Source organism: Pelodiscus sinensis, chromosome 3 (genome assembly GCF_049634645.1).
Source record: "Pelodiscus sinensis isolate JC-2024 chromosome 3, ASM4963464v1, whole genome shotgun sequence".
Lineage (NCBI taxonomy): Eukaryota > Metazoa > Chordata > Testudines > Trionychidae > Pelodiscus > Pelodiscus sinensis.
In genome coordinates, this window is record NC_134713.1 from 1662320 (window position 1) to 1685205 (window position 22886).

The 22886-nt window shown below is 59.2% G+C and overlaps 2 protein-coding genes across 2 annotated transcripts in view; both read right to left on the reverse strand.

The window, feature by feature from the left end:
• Positions 1-882: 882 nt before the first annotated feature.
• The window catches only part of KCNK3 (potassium two pore domain channel subfamily K member 3), a 72905-nt gene continuing 50901 nt past the window's right edge, over positions 883-22886 (reverse strand). The window contains exon 2 of the mRNA XM_075925962.1: positions 883-10479. Coding sequence (XP_075782077.1) covers positions 9614-10479 — 866 coding nt within the window. The 3' untranslated portion in view covers positions 883-9613. The remainder of the gene's footprint in view (positions 10480-22886) is intronic.
• On the reverse strand, positions 16575-17956 carry LOC142828103 (uncharacterized; the record flags this gene model as incomplete). Its single annotated transcript, XM_075925941.1, has 2 exons — positions 16575-16579; positions 16624-17956. Coding segments are annotated over 2 exons (1338 nt in total), but the record flags the coding sequence as incomplete, so codon positions are not given.

Below are 22886 nucleotides of genomic sequence, written 5' to 3' on the forward strand. Positions count from 1 at the left end.
TTGGCTGACTGTCAGTCGGTAGGACCCTGGGGCTGTGAAAAGTTCCATGGCAGTTGGCTGACTGTCAGTCGGTAGGACCCTGGGGCTGTGAAAAGTTCCATGGCAGTTGGCTGACTGTCAGTCGGTAGGACCCTGGGGCTGTGAAAAGTTCCATGGCAGTTGGCTGACTGTCAGTCGGTAGGACCCTGGGGCTGTGAAAAGTTCCATGGCAGTTGGCTGACTGTCAGTCGGTAGGACCCTGGGGCTGTGAAAAGTTCCATGGCAGTTGGCTGACTGTCAGTCGGTAGGACCCTGGGGCTGTGAAAAGTCCCATGGCAGTTGGGGGTGCTTCAGTCGGCAGAACACTGGGGCTCGGAAGGTTCCATGGCAGTTGGAGGAGGATTAAGGAACCGTCCGTGGAAGACGGATGTACCAAAGGATCTGTGTACGTTATTGATTTAGTGCTTTGATTCATTTCAGACATGCACGGTGGGGTGACAACGGGGCAGCTCAGCTGAGTTAGGAGCACGGCTGCCGGAAGGAGGTGGGGAAGAAGTTCTTGAGCTTTGCTCTGCAGCTAGACACCTGCTTTCCTTCTAAGCTGGCTCGGTAACTGGGGCCTGCATGGCCCGGGAGGGGTAGGGGCAGGGATTTCCTACCTGGTCAGGGAGTTCCGCTTTATAGCGGCACAACCTGCAGTCCCATGGCTGCCAGTTACCTGGGGTAAGTCCCTTCTCTCTTCATTGCCTGTTCAGAGTCTTAGCTCTTCAGATACAGGTCTCTCCCTGGGTGCACGTACGGCCCCTAGCACGAGGCCGGGCAGCGAGAGAGGGGCAAAGAATTATTAGCCCTGTGGATGTATTCCGGATTGTCCCTCCAGAAGAAAAAGCGGAGGCAGCTCTGAGCTTTGAATCAAGACTTTATTTCTCCCTAGAATGAAAGTAAAACAGCAGTACAAATAGGCTTTGGCATGAGAAACAGAGAACCGAAGTGGAGGGTGGTTAACCCTCTCTGGGTCTAAAGACGAGAGAGATGCTAAGAGAAAACGTCCCCGGGTCATCAAAAACGCTGTTCCCCAGTCTCCCCAAATGCACCTTTCCCATCGGGATTCACGTGCGGAGGGCGCTATGAAGAACACAGCTTCCTCTAGAATAAATAGCGTCTCGTGTCGAACAGTGCGTACAGTCGTCGAGGAAGGATTCCAACCACGGCTCTCGTTCGGGAACAGGCGAGACCCGGCCTTGGCTCGGGCTCTGAAAACGACGCTGTGGGACCAGGGGTACTACAGCCTTTCTCGCCGCTCACCCAACTAAATAAAGGGTCGGGGGGGTGGTTATCAAACTCCCCGGTGGGCTTCTGTGGGGGGCATGATGCTCCCACGAGGCACCAACAGCTGGAAGAGCCGTCCGGCCGGGAACTCACAGCTAACGGTGGAAGATCTCTCGCTCCGGAGGTGGAGCGCTGTGCTTTGGGTGCAGACGGTCCCGAAAACGCCCTCCGCTCCTGGCTTTGGGGGCTGTGTGCTTGGAGCCATGGAAGGGTAGCGCCTGGGGGGAGGGCGTGTCTACAGCTTGGGGCTGGGAAGAGGAGAGGGGCGAGAGATTTTTGCTTTTGCTTTGCTTGTGCGTCCTCTCGCCCTCCCTCTGTGGCTGCGTGCATGGGAAAAGGGAGCCGCAGCAATTTTTAGGCAGTTCCCCCCAGGAACCCGGGTGCAGCGGCTCTTTCTCCCCAGCCTTCGCCTCTGCCATACATAGGCACCTTCACGGATGAGGCGTTCCACCTCCGCCTGTGGTCCTCCGACCACGCCCCGACCCTCAGAACATCCGTCTGCCTGCATCTTGCTTTCCACGGCACATGTTCGTGGAGGGCAGGTCCATCAGAGGCTATTGGCCACGACTGGCCAGGACTCAACCCCATGCTCCGGGGGCCCTACACCTCTGATGGCCAGACCCCAGGAGGGGTGGATAGGGGGATGGATCCCCTGATGAAATGCCCTGTTTTGTCCCCTTCCGCCGACGCCTCTGGCACCAGCCTCTCTTGGCAGACAGGACACTGGACTGGATGGAGGGACCCTGCCTGGCTTTTCTGCCGACACTGCCCATCTGGGATGCAGGCTCGGGTGACAACCGCCTTGGAAGCATCTCAAATTGCCAAGTGATCTCAGTCGCCCCTCGGGCCAGCCCATACATTCTGACCTCCGAGCTGGCCCCGTCTGCATTTCTGGGTGCTTTCCTGGCACTGGCTCTGTATTCCCCTCCCCTTGTGCTCGGGATGCTAGTGCACGAGTTAACCTCCCGGGTAAGTGTCTGTAGGGTGTGGGGAGCGAACGGCCTCCGATCCGACCTCTCCAAAGCGGAGGAAACCCAGACCCTTGGGATCGGAGCTGCCCGGGTGTCGGATCGGAGCCCAGCCGCAGGCGTTGCGGCTCAGCTGGGTCGGGGTCTTACTCCAGGTTCCCGTGCGCAGTTTGGCCGTGCATGAGGTGACTGTCTCACGCCCTCCTGCCACCGGCTGTCCCACGGGACACGCCCCAGAAACCAGACACCCGGCATCAGGGAGCGAGCGGGGAAGCTGCATTTCTACACATGCACGGCTGCAAACACCCCCGCAAAGCCCCACCTCAGCCATGCGGCCTCAGGGCCCCCAGGGATCCTAGAACCCTAGAGCTGGAAGGGCCCTCGAGCGGCATCGAGTCCCTCACGGCAGGGCCAAGCACCGTCCAGGTCTTGGCTGGGGAACCCTCTTTGGGTAGGGGAGCCTGTCTGTTCAACCCGCTCTGAAATATCTCCAGGGATGGAGATTCCACAACCTCCCTGGGCAACTTATTCCAGTGTTTCACCACCCGGACAGGCAGGAAGTTTTTCCCAATGTCCAACCTAAACCTCCCTTGCTGCAGTTTCAGCCCATTGCTCCTTGTCCTGTCCTCAGCACCCAAGGAGAACGATTCCCCCCCTTCCTCCTGGTAAGAACCTTTTAGGTAGTTGCAAGCTGTTAGCGCAGCCTTCTCTTCTCTAGACTAAATCAACCCCGTTTTTTCAGTCTTCCTGCAGAGCTCCTGTTTCCTAGCCCGCCAATCATATTTGTTTCTCTTCTCTGGACCTTCTCCAATTTCTTCCCCTCTTTCTTGAAATGTGGCTACATCTAGACTGCAGGCTTCTTTTGGAAGAAGCTCCGGGGGGGGGGGGGGGGTGACCCAGCCTCCCTTCCCCCATCAAGTTTTGCTGCACTGCTCAGTTCCTTTTTTTTTTTGCTCAACAAGTTTTTTTTTCGGGGGGCGGGGTGTCAAAAATCAGAAGAGGGGCGATGCTGAATAGTTTGGGAACCACTGCTCTAGGGAAAGTGCACAGCACGCGCACAGGTGAGGTCGGCCCGTCTGCCTCAATCAAAGAGGGGCCCCGGGTTCCTGAAACACAAAGGAGATGCCCAGCTGGCTGTCGCTAAAGCAGAGGTGGGCACTGATTTTTGAAGTATCCTCCCAAGCCAGGATGTTTCTGGGGGACAGCCACAGCCCTTGGCAGTGCAGGTTCAGACACCCCCCCAGCAGCTGGCCTTGGAACAGGCACCAATGAATCAGGCTTGACACATTCTGTCTCCAAGGGCACACCTACTCTGCAGTGTGGCTTAAGTACCACTGCACAGGGCAGCGAACCACATGAAGACTACACACCTCCCCTAGCTCAGGAAGCCCAACCCCAGGTCAAGCCTCTATTGATCACCATCACCAGCCAGATTTGAACCCAGGTCCTCCGGAGCATAGCAGAGGCCCTGCTACAGGCGGAGCTATGAAGCCAGCTGGCTCCAAGCTAGGGCCTTAGGGCTCCCTTGTTCTTAGCTCTGGCTGTCCGTGGTCTCGGTGCTGGGGTGACAGGTGCATGGTGGGAAAGCGTCACTGTGCGCTCTGCGTGCGGCCCGGCAGCAGCCCTGCAAAGGGCGCCGTCGCGTCGCTCTGCCCTGCAAAGCCGGCAGCAGGGGATCGGGGCGACGGGGGGCCGGGAGGGAACAGGCTCACGCCCCCTGAGCGGAGCGGTGGCCCTGTGCCGAGCGGGACCCAGCGCATTGGGACAGAGAGGACTAGGGGAGCTGCCCCCTGGAATTGGGGGATACTCCCGGCTGACTCCATTTTCGCCTCCTATCCGGTAAAAAAATTCAGAAAATACCGGACACCTAAAACGTCCGGGACTTTGATTTTTTCCCAGCCAGAAGGGGAAAATCCCAGGCTGTCCGGCTCAATACGGAGGCAGCCCGGCAACCCCAGTGCTTATTGGTCCCCCGGGGAGCTGTCTGGTGCAGGGAGGCAAGATGCGAGTGGCTGCCGGTGGCCTGTTAGGGCCAAATAGCCTCACCACGCGGTTTTTAAAGGGGCCACGGTGGTGGTGTTGTTTTCTCAACAAACGTTTTCCTGGCATGTTTTTGTTGTTGTTCAGTATTTTTTCTGAAACCATCTGGCAACCCTGTACTGATCCTGCTGTAGGCTTCTCTGTCTCCCCGGCCTAGTCTCTGCCCAGTGCCTCCCGTGGGCACGGGAGACGTGGACCAGAAGCCAGATTCTCGGCTGGATTGTTTGCCTCTCTCCCTGGCTTGTTCTTGCACGGCTGCTCCTGAGCACTGGGCCGTGCACACTTTAAAGAGGAGTTGCACAGGAGCGCTGGGCCGTGCACGCTTGTTTAGTGCAGAGTTGCACAGGAGTGCTGGGCCATGCACGCTTGTTTAGTGCAGAGTTGCACAGGAGTGCTGGGTCGTGAACGCTTGTTTAGTGCAGAGTTGCACAGGAGTGCTGGGTCGTGAACGCTTGTTTAGAGCGGAGTTGCACTGGAGTGCTGGGCCGTGCACACTTGTTTAGAGCGGAGTTGCACAGGAGTGCTGGGCCGTGCACGCTTGTTTAGTGCAGAGTTGCACAGGAGTGCTGGGCCGTGCACGCTTGTTTAGAGCGGAGTTGCACAGGAGTGCTGGGCCATGCACGCTTGTTTAGAGCGGAGTTGCACAGGAGTGCTGGGCCGTGCACGCTTGTTTAGTGCAGAGTTGCACAGGAGTGCTGGGCCGTGCACGCTTGTTTAGTGCAGAGTTGCACAGGAGTGCTGGGCCGTGCACGCTTGTTTAGTGCAGAGTTGCACAGGAGTGCTGGGTCGTGAACACTTGTTTAGAGCGGAGTTGCACTGGAGTGCTGGGCCGTGCACACTTGTTTAGAGCGGAGTTGCACAGGAGTGCTGGGCCGTGCACGCTTGTTTAGAGTGGAGTTGCACTGGACTGCTGGGCTGTGCACACTTGTTTAGAGAGGAGTTGCACAGGAGTGCTGGGCCGTGCACGCTTCTTTAGAGAGGAGTTGCACAGGAGTGCTGGGCAATACACACTTGTTTAGAGAGGAGTTGCACTGGAGTGCTGGGCCGTGCATGCTTGTTTAGAGCGGAGTTGCACAGGAGTGCTGAGCCGTGCACGCTTGTTTAGTGCAGAGTTGCACAGGCGTGTGGAGCGATGCACACTTGTTTAGTGTGGAGTTGCACAGGAGTGCTGGGCCGTGCACGCTTGTTTAGTGCAGAGTTGCACTGGAGTGCTGGGCCGTGCACGCTTGTTTAGTGCAGAGTTGCACAGGCGTGTGGAGCGATGCACACTTGTTTAGTGTGGAGTTGCACAGGAGTGCTGGGCCGTGCACGCTTGTTTAGTGCAGAGTTGCACAGGAGTGCTGAGCCGTGCACGCTTGTTTAGTGCAGAGTTGCACAGGCGTGTGGAGCGATGCACACTTGTTTAGTGTGGAGTTGCACAGGAGTGCTGGGCCATGCACGCTTGTTTAGAGTGGAGTTGCACAGGCGTGCTGGGCCATGCACGCTCGTTTAGAGTGGAGTTGCACAGGCGTGCTGGGCCATGCACGCTCGTTTAGAGCGGAGTTGCACAGGTGTGCGGGGCCGTGCACGCTTGTTTAGAGTTAGGTCGCACAAGCGTGCCAGGCTGTGCACATTTGCTTGCATCTGCAGGGCTGCTAGGACTTGACTGTTGATTGCCGATTTTTCGTGCGCGTGGGCAGCGCCGGGCAGAGAATCAAGACACATTTCTCTTTGCCTTTCTCCCCTTCCTGCGGCCGGGCAATGGTTGTGCTTTGATACCCTGCCTTAGCGCAGGGCAGTACGTGGACACACGCACACGGGCCGGGGCGACACCTCAGCAGAAGCCCGTGTTGAAGTGAGCTACAGGGACTGGCAGTGTAGGAGGGGGGGGGGGGGGGAGATGTGGGCTGCTTTGAAACCGACAGCAGCACTTCCCCTGGTGTCCTGAGGGCCGGATTTCGCCCTGGACCGTTTCGGGCCTTACTACTGGGTGTGCTTTGAAATGGCTCTCGGGCGATTTCTCCCCCCGGCTCGGTGGTGGGGGTTGCAGATGTGCAAGCAGCACTTTCACCTGGGGATTCCTGCGTGGTGGGAGTTCTGTGAGCATCCCCCCAGGTGTAGATCTCTCCTGGGCTATGCCAACGGCGTGGTGCAGATCGGGGGGCAGGAAGGAGAGGGAAGGGGGGGAGCCTACCCGAAGGGGGGAAGGGGGGTTACCCTCCACGCCAGGGGGGATTGAATTCAGCCTTAGCCACAGGAGATGGGCGGTAACCGAATTATTCCTCCCTCTTCACCCCGCCCAGCACCAGCCGCGGACCACTTGGATGGAGCCTTCCCTGGGCTGTGTGGGGGAATCAGATCCTGAGGTCATGTTTGGGAATCACCTCTGATTTGCAGGGCCAGGGAGGTCGTTTCTGGCCCCTCTGCTGCTGGTCCCCCCTGTCCTCCGCTCCCCCCCCCCCAGGCTTCTTGGCTCCCTCCGCTGCCCAGCTGAGCTGCCCTCTGGCTCCCACCTCCTCCTCCCTTGCAGCCCAGTTGAGCTGCTCGCAGGCTCCTGGCACCCCCAGCCCCGCCTATACTGGGCTTCCGGACTCCCCGCCCCTCCCCACACAGCCCAGCTGGGTTGCATGTCACGTTCTCCGTCCCCTCCACCGCCGCAGCCTGCTGGGCCTCTCTGAACCCGGAGCATCCACGGGCCAGTTGCCGGAGCAGAGTTCCCATTTATCGAGGTGTAGCCTGGATCTATTTTATGACCAACTCATCTTCTTGTAGGCTTGCCAGATGCTTTCAACAAAAATCCTGAACATGGCGAACTTGGTTGAACAAAAATAGAAAGGGGGGGGAAGAGGAAAGAGAGGACCAAAGTTGTCAAGCAAAAAAAAAAAAAAAAAAGGTCACTGGGCCTTTAAATGGCCCCATGTGCCTCACGAGACGTGGCAGGGGAAAACTGTCCCTGCCAGGCTTCCGTCGGAGGGAAACGGGAAATACGAGACATTTCACATGTCCGGTATTTTCTGTGTTTTTTTACCGGACGGGGGAGCCAAAACCAGACACCTGGCCACGGGGCGACAGCAACCCATTAGCAGAGCCTGGCGGGCCCCAGCCTCTCCCCACCACACCCCCATGCTGGCGGGGTGCGGAAGAAAGGCCGGGCACCAGGAAAGGCACCAGGAGGACGTTCCCCAGAAGGGACAGAGGGAGAAGAAGAGGAGGCCTGGCAACTGGAAAGTGCAGCCGTGGTCACCACTAGTAAAACCAGCCCCTCTACCCATCAGCTTTGCTGCGCTGGGGTAGCCCGGAGCCTTATGGGCGGCACCTGGCGACAACGTCTGTTTTATTCCCAGCAGAGCGAATGTGGCCACCGAGGCGGGGGGCTGGAATTTGGTCTTTCCCAATGGAATCCCGATTGCCGCCGTCGAGGAGAGAGGCGGAGAGAACCCGGCTTTGCCTCTCCGACCTGTGGGGGTCCTTGCGGCCGTTTGCACGGGGAGCGGTGTTCGGACAGAACCGAACGCCGGGGAGGCCGCAGCGTCCTCAGAATCCGTGTCGAGATCTCCCCCGCCCAGCGCTGGCCCGTTCGCATCCCTTTGAGACTAAGGCCTGGCAAGACGGGCGGCGTCTGTAGCCGGAAGTGGCTAGGTACGGGAACACAGACACAGCACCCGTTCCCGTTTCGTTATTGCTTACGGTGGACGCGCCACCAGTCACAGAGCAAACCCCCTTCTTCCAAGCCCAGCCGGCCAGAAAGGGCCCGGGGCTTTTCTTTCCCAGGCTGTCCTGGAGCCTGTGTTTTCCTGACGCTGGCAGCTCCGAGGGGGCTTGCAACCACCACGCCGTAGCGATATTTACGAAGCCGCAAACCCCTGGGGTGGCGAATAAGAAACGGTTCGAATGGACCCCTCCGATTTCCATCCCAGGCCGGCCTGAAGCAGAGAGCCGGCGACGTGACACCCGGCCCGTGGTGTCTGGCTCACGTGCGGGGGAATAGGAAGAGCTTCGGTCTAAGACCCTCTTAGCCTGATTTGCGGGACTTTTAACCTGGGGGGTTTGCTGCCCTGGGATCCCTTCCCCCCACCCCTCAAACTGCGGATTGCAAATGATGCCAAGGGGACAGGACCTCATGCTGGGGCATGGCATGAGCAGATGGGCCGGGGCGATTAATGCGAGGTGGGAGCCATCGGGCGGAGGATGTAACTTGCCTGCGGAGAGGCTGAAAAGGGTGGCCGCCAGGAAAGCAGCCATTCCAGCTGGAAGAGGTAGACTCGGCAGTCTCCTTCCCACGGCGCGTAAATTACGACTCACTCTGACTTCCCAATGGGTCCGTTACATCCGTGTGCGCCCCACGTCGGGCGTGGCTCCCCCAGGAGCAAACACAGTCCTTTCCCGCAGGTCTAGGGACCCCCCTCCCCTATTTTCAGCACAGTCCTGCGTCCCATGGGATTGGAGGCTAAACCCCGGGGATTACAGAGGGATTAGCTGGGGCCTCGGGTCTCGACAACATCGCCGTCACCGCAACGGGGCCGAGCGCCGATGCCGTGTTAGCGCAGTGCGGCCGCCTCAGGAGCCGGGGGGCGGCAGAGGCCGGGAGGCTGGAAACGTATCGTTTAGGGGAACCCAGGGAAACGCCCCGGGAGGAGGAGCTGGAAAAAGGAAGAAGTCCCCGGCCAAGGGAGGACGGATCTTGAGCTCCGCTTGCTTGTTGTGCACGGAATATGGGGGGGGGGGTGTAATTGACCAAACCACACGGACATTAGGCGTGTGCACCAACCTGCCTGCAGCTTTTACAAGATCCGCTTACCCCCTCTTACAGCTGCAACACTCATCCAAGGGGGGGGCAAGGAGGAGTCCTGCCACCCCTTACAGACGTGAGGGTCGAAGTGCCGGGGGTGCATGCCTCGTGTATTTCTCCAGGCCCCCTTGTCAGCCCAGAGAGGTATAAATAGAGGGGGAAGAGATAGCCGGACACCCGCCCCTCCGCCGGCCGTTTCGAAAGCTAGCGCTGACCGCACGTCCCATTTCACATTTCACGGAGTTGTCTCAAAAAGAGTTTCTCGAGGACAGGAGCGTTGGAGACCGCTTACCCCGGGCGTGTGCGTGTGCGTCCCTCCACCCACACACGGATGTATGCGTCGGCATGGACATTTGTGCATCTAACATCCCTCCCGGCCGTCGGGCCGTCCTTTGGGAGAGCTCCCAGGTGAATCTCACTGAAATCGGTGGGTTTTTCTTCACCGGGTTTTGCTGGTCTCCATCAGGGTCCCCTCTCTACGAAAAAGAAAGGTCCCCAGTGTGTGTGTGTGTGTGTGTTGGGGGGAAGGTTACACAGAGCTGCGGCGTTTCATGAGTCCCGGGAAGGCCGAGAGGCTGTGGAGTCCGGTGGAGACGGAGCTGATGGCCGAGCGCTGGGCGTTGCAGAAGCATCTGTTGGCCGGGGTGTCGGGGTAGCGGCCCGACGAGGACTGGCTCTGCTCCACGCACGTGTCCGAGGTGGACAGGTCCCGGGGGATGATCATGGGGATGGAATATTGCAGCTTCTCCCGGCTCTTGTACCACAGACACGAGCACATGGACTGGAAGTGCAGGACCTCGGCGTAGACGTTGCGGAAGCCGCCCCCCGTGGGGGTGGGCACGGCAGTGTCCGTGGGGCGGGCGCCGCCGGCCTGCCCGTGGCGGGTGAGCAGCGCCCGGTGCTCGGCGTCCCGCTTCTCATCCTCGGCGTTCATGGTCATGAAGCGCAGCACCACCAGGTTGAGGAAGGCCCCGATGACGGTCAGCCCCGTCAGGATGTAGACGAAGCTGAAGGCCACGTACTGCGGCTTGTTCTGCAGCGCCTCGTCCTTCTGCAGCGCCACGTAGTCCCCGAAGCCGATGGTGGTGAGGGTGATGAAGCAGTAGTAGTAGGCGTGGAAGAAACTCCACTGCTCGTAGTAGGAGAACGCCGCCGCCCCGATGCACAGGGTGCTGATGCAGGAGAAGAAGCCGATGATCACCATGTTGGCCATGGACACCTCCGCCCGTCTCAGGCCAAGGCACTTCTTGATACGGTGCAGGAGGTACTTGACGAAGGTGTTGATCCTCTCCCCCAGGCTCTGGAACATGACGAGGGTGAGCGGGATCCCCAGCAGGGCGTAGAACATGCAGAAGACTTTCCCGCCATCCGTGCTGGGGGCGGCGTGGCCGTACCCTACGGAGCACAAAGACAAAGCACATGGCCTGGTTAATACCATCCCAACCCTGCTCTCCTCCTGTCTTCCTTGGCGGGGGGTCGGCCCGGACCCACGGGGACCCCTGCATGCACTGGGGCAAACTGTCAACAGAAGAGGGAGGTTCTCCATCTCGTGATGGCTTCGTGTCGTGACGGCATCCTTCCAGCATGACGCTGTTGTCACACACACACAAGGTACTGGGCTCAAAGGAGATGAAACTGGATGAAATCCTCTGGCCTGAGCGCTCTCTACCACGAGGGTGAGGAAGCACCGGGAAGACCTGGGCGGGGAGAGGTTCATTGGCCTCTGGGGATAGGACGGCCGCCTCTGGGGTGGAGCAAAAAGCCTGCTGGGGATCGGTTGCCTTGATCGCAGAGATGGGTCAGGACCAACCCGTTGGAGCTCCCTGTCCCCTGCCCCGGGCCAAACACTCGACTGCCTTAGAACAGACAGAGGGATTAAAAAGACTTGGCCTTTTCAGCTTAGAAAAGAGGAGACTAAGAGGAGATAGGATCGAGGTCTCTAAAATAATGACAGGTCGGGAGAAAGTGAATAAGGAAAAGTTATTGACTTGTTCCCATCACATAAGAATGAGGCAGCAGGTTTAAAAGGAACCAAAGGAAGTTTTTCTTTACTCAGCGCACAGGCAACCTGTGGAACTCCTTGCTGGAGGATGTGGTGAAGGTCAGGACTTTCACAGGGTTCAAAAAAGAGCTAGTTAGATTCATGGAGGTTAGGTCCATCAGTGGCTATTAGCCAGGATGGGCAGGAATGGTTTCCCTGGGTGACAGGAGAGGGATCACGTGAAGATTCCCTGTTGTGTTCCCTCCCTCTGGGGCACCTGGCATTGGCCACTGTGGGCAGACAGGACCCTGGGCCGGATGGACCTTTGGTCTGACCCCGTCTGGCTGCTCTGATGTTCTTAACACTGCCTTGAGGAATCTAGTGGGTTGTGTCCATGAAAGCTCATGAGACCATCTCATGGGGGTGGGGAGGGGGTGGAATCTCCGTCCCTAGGGGTGTTTCAGTCCCGGCTGGACCAAGCCCTGGCTGGGATGACTGAGTCGGGATTAGTCCTGCTTTGGGCAGGGGGCTGGACTCGGTGACTCCTGAGGTCTCGGCCAGCCCTGGAGTTCTGTGATTCTGATACCGGAGCTCAGCTTCGAGGATCTAATGGCCGCGCTGGTCTTAAAATCAGCGGCTCTATGGATCTTATTAGTTTGTATCTTTCTTACGGCAGCCCCAGCCAAGTGCTGGACCCCTGGGCCCTGCCAGGTACCCACCAGGGGGCTCTCCCTGTCCCGAAGGGCTGACAGTCGGCATAGAGCAGACCCCGGGAGGGAATCAAGACAAATGCCCAGTGGCCAGGAATTCTGCTTCTGCAGCATTTGCAGCTTCCTCGAGGCATGATTAGAAATTGCTTGAGCCCAACAGCAATAAAAACCCGCAGCTCATCAGCTTTGTCTTCATCCTGCCATTCCAGGGAATAATTACGGCGGGTTTTACCGACTAAGAGGATAGCATGACCTCAAATGAAACAGAACAAACAAAAAGGGAAGAGAACAAGAATGACATAAAAAGCCCACGGCACGGTCACAAACCGAGCCCCGGCCCTGGGTTCAGAGAGAGTCACCAGCCTCTAGGGGCGCTGCAAAAAGCTGCTGGGAATCAGTCGTCCTGATCCCAGAGACGGGTCCTGACCATCCCCTCGGAGTTCCCCGACCCCAGCCCTGGAACGAACACTCGGCGGCCTTACAACACTGCCTCGCGGAATCCAGCCGGCTGTGTCCGCAGACGCTCTTGAGCTCAGCTACATGTTTGCTTGGTCTCCAAGGTGCTGCTAGAGTGGTTGTTGTTTTTCAAGTTTTTCCAGTTCCAGACTAAGGCGGCTTCCCCTCTGAAGCTTTTGAGGAATCATGTGAACTAACAAATCCTGGTCAAGGGGTCCGAGTGGGCCACGAGCTGAATATGAGACAACAGTGCGACGCTGGTTCAAAAAAAGCAACCCTGATTCTGGGCGGCATGAGCAGGAGTGCGGTGAGCCAGGCCTGAGGGCTCTGTCGACACTCGCAGCTTCTTGCGTCAGAAATATGCAAATGAGGCTAAGCGTGGAATATCGCTGACCCTCATTTGCATGCCTAATGAGCCGCCATTTTGCGGAAGAGGCTCTTGCGCCAGAAGGCGCTGTCTACGCGGCCCCTTCTTGCGCAAGGAAACCTCTCTTGCGCAATGCCGTTACGCCAATTATTTTCAGGAAGAACGGCGTTGCGCAAGAGGGGTTTCCTTGCGCAAGAAGGGGCCGTGTAGACAGCGCCTTCTGGCGCAAGAGCCTCTTCTGCAAAATGGCGGCTCATTAGGCATGCAAATGAGGGTCAGCGATAGTCCACGCTTAGCCTCATTTGCATATTTCTGACGCAAGAAGCCACGAGTGTCGACAGAGCCGAGGAGTGATTCTTCCGCTCTGCTCTGCGCTGTTTAGGCCTCAGTTGGAGTCTTGTGTCCAGTTCTGGGCCCCATGTTTCAGGAAAGCTGTGGAGAAACGGGAGACGGTCCAGAGAAGAGGAACAAGAATGAGGAAAGGTCTAGAAAAACATGAGCTCTGAGGGGAGGCTGAAGGAACTGGGCTTGTTTAGTTTGGAAAGGAGATGACTGAGGGGGGACAGGAGAGCAGTTTTCAGGTATCTAAAAGGGTGTCACAGGAGGAGGTTTTATTCCAGTGTTTCACCACCCTGACAGGCAGGAAGTTTTTCCTAATGTCCAACCTAAACCTCCCTTGCTGCAGTTCAAGCCCATTGCTTCTTGTCCTGTCCTCAGAGGCCAAGGAGAACAGTTCCCCCCTCCTCCTTGTAGATACTTGAAAGCCGCTCTCACGTCCCCTCTCAGTTTTCTCTTTTCCAAACAAAACAAGCCCAATTCCTTCAGCCTCCCCTCAGAGCTCCTGATTTCTAGACCTTGAATCATTTGTGTTGCTCTTCTCTGGCCCGTCTCCAATTTCTCCCCATCTTTCCTGAGCTGTGGTGCCCAGAACTGGACACAACACTGCAACTGAGATCTGATCAGTGCAGAGCAGAGTGGAAGAATGACTCCTTGTGTCTGGATCACCACACGCCTGTTAATACAGGGAGGAGCCTTTTTCACACCTGCCTCGCATCGCTGGCACATGGTCAATTTCTGATCCACTCGAATCCCTAGATCCTTACAACCCACATGAGCTATGGTAGACCCAAGTCAAGCATCAGCTGGGCCAGTATTGAGTTTCCAGTTTCTGAGGAGAGGCCTGGACTTGATGACCTCTCGAGGTCACGGTTCCCTCTAGGGGGTGCGCCTGCGTGGGTGCGCATCAACAATTTGAGTCCCGCTCAGCTCTTTAGCAGAGCTTCGCAGTGGTTGCTCAGCTGCTTCAGGGCGGAGCCACGTGGCCGGTGGCTGCCCTGCCCCACCACAGGAACAGCTGGGCAGCTACCACGGGGCCCTGGCCCTAGCTTCAGCCCTTCCCCAAGGCTGGAATTGCAGTCAGGGTGGGCCACGTGGCGGCTGCTGGAGCTGGAGCCTGGGCCGTGGTACTAAAAATAGCACCACGGCTTTGGCTTCAGTCCCAGCACATGGGGCAGTCACCTGCCACACGACCTCACCCCAGGACCAGAGGGCTAGAGGGGGTTGAGGGGTGCAGGTGTCAGGAAGGTGAGGGAAGGGTTAGGGGGAGAACTAAGGGGAGGGGGAGTAAAGAGAGGAAGGGGTGTGTGCTGAGTGAAGGGGAGGGGAAGGGAAGGGAGTGGGAGCAGGGCAGGAGAAGAAAGGGGCAGGCACCAAGAGGCAGTGTGGAGGAGAGGCAAATGCCAGGGGGGCCAAGAGGAGACAGTGAGGAAAATGAGGAACTGGCTCTGTGGACATAGAGGAGGCGGTGGATGTGCTAGACCTTGCCTTTAGCAAGGCTTTTGATACGGTCTCCCACAACATTCTTGCCAGCGAGTTAAGGACGTCTGGATTGGATACATGGGCTGTAAGCTGGACAGAAAGCTGGCTAGACTGTTGGGCCCAGCGGGTGGTGATCAACGGCTCGATGTCAGGTTGGCGGTTGGTTTCTACCGGAGTGCCCCAAGGATCGGTTCTAGGACCGGTTTTTATGGTCTTTATGAAAGATGGTTCAACATCTTTATGAATGACCCGGATAGGGGGATAGGTTGCACCCTCAGCAAGTTTACAGATGACACTAAGCTAGGGGGAGGGGTAGAGACGCTGGAGGGCAGAGATAGGGTCCAGAGTGACCTCGACAGATTAGAGGATTTGGCCAAAACAAAAGAAACCTAACGAGGTTCAACAAGGACAAGTGCAGAGTCCTGCCCTTGGGACGGAAGAATCCCAAGCATTGGTACAGGCTGGGGACTGACTGGCTAAGTAGTAGTTCTGCAGAAAAGGACCTGGGGATTCCAGGGGCTGGTGTGGAGAAAGTGAATAAGGAAAAAGTGATTGACTTGCTCCTATCACACAGGAACTAGGAGTCACCCAATGAAATTCATATGTAACAGATTTAAAATAAACCAAAGGAAATTTTTCTTCATGCAGTCAACCTGTGGAACTCCTTGCCAGAGGATATGGTGAAGACCAAGACTTTAACAGGGTTCAAAAGAGAGCTAGATAGATTCATGGAGGACAGGTCCATTGATGGCTATTAACCAGGATGGGTAGGAACGATGTCCCTGGCCTCTGTTCGTCAGAGGTGGGGAATGGACGACAGGGGAGGGATCACTTAAATGATTCCCTGTTCTGTTCCCTCCCTCTGGGGCCCCTGGCCTTGGCTGCTGTGGGCAGACAGGACTCTGGGCCGGATGGACCTTTGCTCTGACCCCGTCTGGCCGCTCTCGTGTCCTTATGTGACGGCGCGTTGGGGGTTCCCCGTCTCCTGCACCCCGAAATGGCACAAACAGACTGCACCAGCCAGTGGAATTGAGGGTGGTTTATTGCTCCTCCAGCACAGCGCAGCACAGATGTAATCTGGTTACAGGAACTGGGCTAGGATGCCTCAGGCCCCCTTGAGATGGAGGAGACTGGGCCCCTAAACTCCAGCCCCTTCCCCTAGGCTCTCCTCCATGCCCTCCGACAGCCAGCAACCAACTCACTAACTTCCAGCCCTGCCCCCCAGCCAAGGCAGCATCCACCTTCCTTTGTTCCTCTCCATGGGGGGTGTCTGGCCACTGGTTTGCATAGTGACTCATCCTGTTTTGCTGGGTCGTGGTCCCCACGACAGCCAGTGGGGGTTACCCCAGAGCCAGCAGCATAGAAACCAGCCAGGTACCCCCACTACGTCACAGTTCTCCCCCCTCCGAGAGCGAACTGAGCAGGGTCACTCCGCTCGTGACCTAGGGAAGTTCGGGTCCTCTGCGTGGGAACCCGCCCTGGGGACATGGGTGCTCCCCTTGACTCGGGCCGGCCGTGGCGAGGCCCCACATGAATTGGCTTCCCTCTGTCCACTCGCCGCCCCGCTCCAGGGCGACTGGCGCAGGCCTGTCCTCGGGGGTCACACCCACCCTTCCACTGGCCTTGATCTCTGGCCAGGGTCTCTCGGGCCGGGGCCATGAGCCCAGCGAGCCTTCTCTGGACAGCCAGGGCGGCTTCCACCCCCGATGCTCCATCCAGGGAGGTTTTCCCCTCCCATAACTCTCTCAGCAAGCCCAGAGGGTCTATCTGGGGTAGAGACCCCCAAGCCGCTTTCCTCCTGTCTTGGGCCTTCCCGCCCCTCTGGCAGGAGTCACAGGACCGGCAGTACCGCTGCACGGCTGTAAAGATTCCCGGCCAATAGAAGTGCTGGAGCAGCCTCAGCCGGGTGCTCCGGATCCCCCGGTGGCCCCCATCGGGGACATCGTGGGCCAAATACAGCAGCTTGAGGCGATACTTTCGGGGGACGACCAGCTGCCGCTCTACCCTCCATGCCCTCGCCTTCCTGGGGGGGAGCCACTCACGGAACAGGAGCCCACGCTCCCGCAGGAATCTCTCCTGGCCACCTCTCCCCCGGGGCTGAGCTGCATGGAGGCCAGCCTGGTCCCTCAGCCTCTGCAAGGAGGGGTCTGCCTGCACCTCAGCCTGGAATTCAGCTGCTGAGGCAGGGATCGGGACCTGTCCCCCACCTCTGCCTAGGTCCGGAGTCCCAGCCTGGCTGGACCCCGTGTCCACTGGGATGGGACCCTGAGGATGCTGCCAGGAGTCCTTCCCTGGACCCACGTTGTCAGCCCCCCGCTGGCTCTGGCTCCAGGTAGTGACTAGAGCCCGCTGGGATTCATGGGGCCACTCCTCTAGGTCATTCCCCATCAGCACCTCGGTGGGCAAGTGCGGGTGCACCCCCACTTCCTTGAGGCCTTCCTTCGCCCCCCATTTCAGATGCACCCGGGCTACAGGCACCTTAAACGGGGACCCGTCTATGCCCTTCAGGGTCAGCTGCGCGTGGGGTAGTATCCGCTCTGGGGCCACTATATCGGATCGGGCCAGAGTCACCTCCGCCCCCGTGTCCCAGAAGCCCGTCACCTTCCTACCATCCACCTCCAGGGGTATGAGGCACTCGCTCCGCAGGGGCCGTCCTGCCCCCACCCGGTACACGGAGAAATCCGCCTCCTGAGAATCAGACCTCCCAGGGGAGGTGCACAGAGCATCCTTCCCCTCTCTCTGAGCTGAGGTTTGCCTGCCAGCCCCTGCCTCTGGGGCAGCCTGCCCTTCCTCCCGCCCCAGCCAGTTAACCCTGGAAAGTCCCCGGTCCTGGGACCTGGTGCACTGAGCCCTCTTGTGGCCTTTTTGCCCACAGCGATGGCAAGTTAGGCTTTGGGCTGTCTCTGTCCCGGCCCTGGCTGGTTCTCTGGGGCACAGATGACCTGTTCCTTGGTCTCGCCCCGTAGTTGACTCCCTCCGTCGCTCAGCCAAGATCCGGTCTCTGCGCGGTTCCCTCTCTCTCCGGGACTCCCGTTCACACCCGGACCGGCTCTCCGTGAACTCATCCGCCAGTCTCCCGGCCTCCTGGGGGTTCTCTGGTCTCCGGTCCTTGAGCCACAGCCTCAGTTTGGGTGGGCACGCTTCATAGAACTGCTCCATCATGACCAGCTTGAGCAGCTCCTCTGCGGTCTGGGCTCCGACTCCAGACACCCACTTGCGGCAGTATTGCGCCAGGCGGGAGGCCAGGTCCACATAGGTCTCCCGTGGCCCTTTCTGTACCCCCCGGAACTTCTTCCTGTACATCTCGGGGGTCAGCCCGAACTTGTGCAGCAGGGCCTCCTTGACTCGGTTGTAATCCCCTGGCTGGAGGTCCTCCAGCTGACTGAGCACTCCGGCCGCCTCCTGGCTCAGTGCGGGGATGAGCTCCTGCAGCCAGTCAGCTGGGGGAACCCGTTGCAGTCCACAGGCCCTCTCAAAGGCACTGAGGAACCCGTCTATGTCGCCCACGTCCTTCAATTGGGCCACCACGGGCCTCTCCAAGCATCTGGCAGTCCTGGGACCCTGGGGCCCCTCCGCACTTGGCGCAGCCGGTGCCCCGCCGGTTCTCCGCTCTGCCATGGCCAGCTCATGCTGCCGCTGCCTCTCTCGATCTTGGCGCTCCCTCTCTCGGTCCTGGCGGTCCCTCTCTCGGTCCTCTACTTCCAATTCCTTGATCCGCAGCTGGATCTCCAGCCGCCGCAGCTCCGCTGGGCTGGCCCCTGCCCTAGATGGGCTACGGCTTGCAGGCCTCCCGGGAGACGCTGTCTCATCTCTCCGGTGGGTTCCAGCGCTCCTCCCCCTCTCTGAGCCTGACACACTCTCAGGGGGGGTCTGGCTGCTTCCCATGGGGACAAGATCCTGGCCCTGTGGCTGGTCATTCTCTTCCAGCTGGGCAATCAGCTGGGCCTTGGTTGCTTTCTGCACAGGCAAGCCCCTCTCTCTGCACAGCCCCACCAGCTCTGCCTTCAAGAGTCGGGCGTAGGCCATCTGCCCGCTGGGCCCCTCGGTGCAGACTCACCAGTCTAGTGCTGCAGCGCCCCACGATTCCCAGGAACCGCTTCGCTCTGTCTCCAGCACGCCTGGCTCCAGGGCTCTTGCTTCTACAGCACCTTGTCGCTTGCCGCTGGGAGCTTCATCCATGGGGTGCAGTGCATCCCACTTCTGACACCAGTGTGACGGCGCGTTGGGGGTTCCCCGTCTCCTGCACCCCGAAATGGCACAAACAGACTGCACCAGCCAGTGGAATTGAGGGTGGTTTATTGCTCCTCCAGCACAGCGCAGCACAGATGTAATCTGGTTACAGGAACTGGGCTAGGATGCCTCAGGCCCCCTTGAGATGGAGGAGACTGGGCCCCTAAACTCCAGCCCCTTCCCCTAGGCTCTCCTCCATGCCCTCCGACAGCCAGCAACCAACTCACTAACTTCCAGCCCTGCCCCCCAGCCAAGGCAGCATCCACCTTCCTTTGTTCCTCTCCATGGGGGGTGTCTGGCCACTGGTTTGCATAGTGACTCATCCTGTTTTGCTGGGTCGTGGTCCCCACGACAGCCAGTGGGGGTTACCCCAGAGCCAGCAGCATAGAAACCAGCCAGGTACCCCCACTACGTCACACCTTATACTGGAGCCAGAGCCTGTCTCACCTTGAGGTTTGACTTCAAAACTTTGTATTTCTTGCAACACCCTGGGAGCCGTGGGCGGAGCTTGGGGAAGTGGATCCAAAGGCCGTTCCCTTTCCCTTCCAGACGCTGTGCTTGGCAAAAGTCTCCTGCGGAAAGGCCTGGGTGACACGTGAACCCCTCCCCCCCCCCGGAAAGGTTACTCCTAGCCCCGCCCCTTCTGCCGGAGGCCACGCCCATTCCTCGCCCCTCCCCGTCGCCCATGATAGCCCCTAATCCCGCCCCCCGCAGCTGGAGGAGCGGCGGCTGAACCTCCCCCCACACACCGGCCCGCCTGCCCCAGCTGCCTTGATCCCCCGGCTGCCAGCCTGAGCCACCCCCCCGGGCTTGGGGGGGAAGAGCACGCCAGGGCGGGGCCTTGGGGCAGACGGTGGCGTCCCCTGGCCCATTCTAAGGCACTGCCCATGGGGAAAGAGGCCTCGCCCTGGGCAGCTGGCCCCCGGGGTAACCAGGCCTGTCTCTTTCCCGGGCGCGCCTTGCTTGAACGTCGCCCTGCGGCTCTCGCGGTGCCTGTCCCTGGTCCCTGAGCCCGCACGGGGAGTAGACCCAGAGACCCCCCATCCCTAGCAATCTCAGCTCTCCGCAGCCTGGCTCTCCTGGCCGCCCCCCAGCCCGGAGGGCTGGCTCGGAGCACGGCCCAGCCTGGGGGTCCTCAACAGTGGGACCAGCCAGCAGCCTGGAAACACAGAGCATCCCCCGCTCTCCCAGCTGCCTGACACATCGCCCTGGGAAGCAGAGGGGGGCGGGGGACGCGAGCGGCAGTGCTCCCCTCCCCCTCCCATAGGCTGTGTGTCCTCATTCGTCCCCCGGCTGCAGGGAGCTCTGGCAGTCACTTCTCTGCAGTGATGCAGGGAGCGCGGGAGTCGCCGAACAAGGCGGCTGGTTAGAAATCAGCTGAGCTTTGCACGTCCGCCCGTCCGGTCTCCGCAACCCGTCCAGCGCCCCAAAGGTCACGCCACTTGCTGGGGGGAACCTCCGGCACCTCAAAAGGCTGGAAGCATCTGCAGATACCAGCTGGCTCGTCCACCTTCCCCAAGGGGGAGAGGCTGCATAGAATTCATCAGGAGACAATTTAATCTTTGGGGGGGGTTTCCCCCCCAATTTGGGCCCCTGCCTCCATAATTTACACTTTTTTGAGTTTTGCTCTTTGACACGTGTAACCCCCAAGGGGTGGATTTGAACCTAAGACCTTTGTGCAGGAGTTGCTACAGCTTGAGCTATAACATCAGCTGCCTCCCAACTTTGGCTGGAGAGCTCCCTTGTGTTTCTCTCTCACTGTACGTGGTCTCAGTGCCACTGCATAGGACCGGGACCCACCCAACGGGTGTGGGTTACAACGCAACCTCGCGGTTATCCAGCGCAACCCCCCTCTGGGCAGGCTCCGAGGAGGAGCCGTATTAGTCTGCACCACGGAGAACAACGAGGAGTCCTGTGGCGCGTGAGGGCGTGTCGACACCAGGAAACGATTTCGAAATAGCCAAATTTGAAATAATAACTCCCGAAATAACAGTTTCGAAACGGCACGTCCCCGCCACGGGGGAGCCTTGCGATGAGTCTGAGGCAGCTCCGTTACCGTGGACGCGCGACCTCCACTTGGAGCCCCCCGAGGAGTAGTTACTTCGAATGGCCCTCACGCCTGCTGTTTCCACATGAGCGCTCTTCCCCGAGGAACGCAGGAGCCCCGAATTCGAAATAACCATCCCTAGAGTCCCGGCTGGACCAAGCCCTGGCTGGGATGATGGAGTTGGGCTGGTCCTGCTTTGGGCAAGGGGCTGGACTTGAAGCCGCCTGAGGTCTCTGGCCGCCATGTGTTCGTTCCGTGGCTCTTGTCCTGCCGGGCTGGGCCTGGCTCCCAGCTCCGGGGGCTGGGTTCAGGCGCATGGGGTCCCTGCAGGGCTCACTCCAACCTGGCCTGGCTACCCTCGCCCCGGGCAAACCCTAGGGCGCTGCAGTGCCACGTGACAAGGCCGCTTGGAGAACGGGGCCGGGGTGGCCAGTCCTGAGCCCCCAGGACCGCTGGGGAAGCACCGCTCGGCCGCCTGGGTTGTCCCTTTCCCTAGAAGGGCACGGACCAGCATCCTAGCTCTGGGCACCCACCCCCTCGAGGAAAACCCGGAGCCAAATCTCTGCAGCCATTGGCAGGCCTCGCTGGCGTTCTCGGTCCAGCGCCCCTCGCCACGGCAGACGCCCAGCGGCTCCCGCCACCCTGAGCCGTCCTCGCCTGCGCCCTGCCAGTGCTGGGCACAGGGACGCCTTTGGGACGCCAGAGACAGCGGGAAGCCGCCAACGATGGCCTGAGAAGGCTGCAGGGAAGTGGAGACCTGCTGAGCTAGGTTGGCTGGGCGGAGAGGAAGGAGCTGGGGTAGGAAAGGCCGACGGGGGGGAGGGGGGAATGGCCGTAGCTGATGCACAGGATGGTCAAGGCCTAGAGGAGGCGCCAGAGAGCAGCGGTGCAGCAAGGAGGGGCTGTGGGGGGGCAGTTGCCCCAGGGTGCCACACTAGGGGGGTGCCGATTTAGCCCCCCTCTGCTCCCCCGTCATCCACCGGCTCCTCCTCCGCCTGCCGCTGGCCAGACCAGCCTCTCCGCCCCCAGCCCAACTCTCCTCTATCTCCACCAGCGGGTTAGAGCACCCGGGGACCTGGCCCCAAACTGGAGGGGGTGGGGGAAGACGCGGTACAAGCTCCCCGCTCCTCCCAGGGTCGGGTTCAGCCTTGCGCCAGGTGCAGGGCCCCACTGCGTGGGGGTGGGCGGGGTGGGGGTCGGTGACCGAATCGGTGGGGCGCAGTTGAAGGGGAGGAGGCCGCAGTGGTTGTCAGCGAACTGAAAGCTGCTGTCACGTCCCCTCTCGGTCTGCTCTTCCCCAAACAAGACAAACCCAGTTCTGTCCGTCTTCCCTAGTAGCTCCTGTTCTCTGGACCTTTCCTCGGTTTCGTGGCTCTTCCCTGGACCCTCTCCCGTTTCTCCCCATCTTTCCTGCCATGCGGTGCCCAGAACTGGACACAAGACTCCAGCCGAGGTCTCATCCGCGCAGAGCAGAGCGGAAAAATGACTCCTCGTGTCTGGCTCACAACCCACCTGTTAATGCCGCCCAGAATCAAGTTTGCTTTTGCTGCCACAGTGTCACACTGCTGTCTTATAGCTTGTGGCCCACTCTGACCCCCAGATCCCTTTCTGCCGAACTCCTTCCTAGACAGTCGCTTCCCATTCCATGTGTGTGACACGGATTGGTCCTTCCTCAGCGGAGCACTTTGCATTTGTCCTCATTAAACTTCATTCTGTTTACGTCAGCCCATTTCTCCTGTTTATCCAGATCAGTTTGAGTTCTGACCCTCTCCTCCAGAGCAGTCGCAACCCCTCCCAGCTTGGGATCATCTGCAAACTTAATAAGCATCCTCTCTCTGCCGATATCTACATCCTCGAGGAAGATATTGAACAGTCTAGATAGACCTGGGTCAGTTTCCCTTGCTGCCCAACCGGGGGCTGGCCCCCAAGCTGGCAGCTGTGCGGGGCTGGGAGCTTGGCATGCGATCTAGTGCACGTCCCGCTGTTTTATTTTTAGCGCTAAGATGTTCAATTATTAAGTACCTCGGCAAAGATGTTTGGCATCAAAGAGGAAGTCGTGTGCACCTCTGTGTGAAAACCACTGCGCCGTGACGCTTTTATTTGCAAACAGGGGCCCTGAAATAATTGAGCATCCTTTTTTTTTAACCCATTGGGCCATTTTATGTAACCCTCCAAAGGCTAATCTCTTTCTCT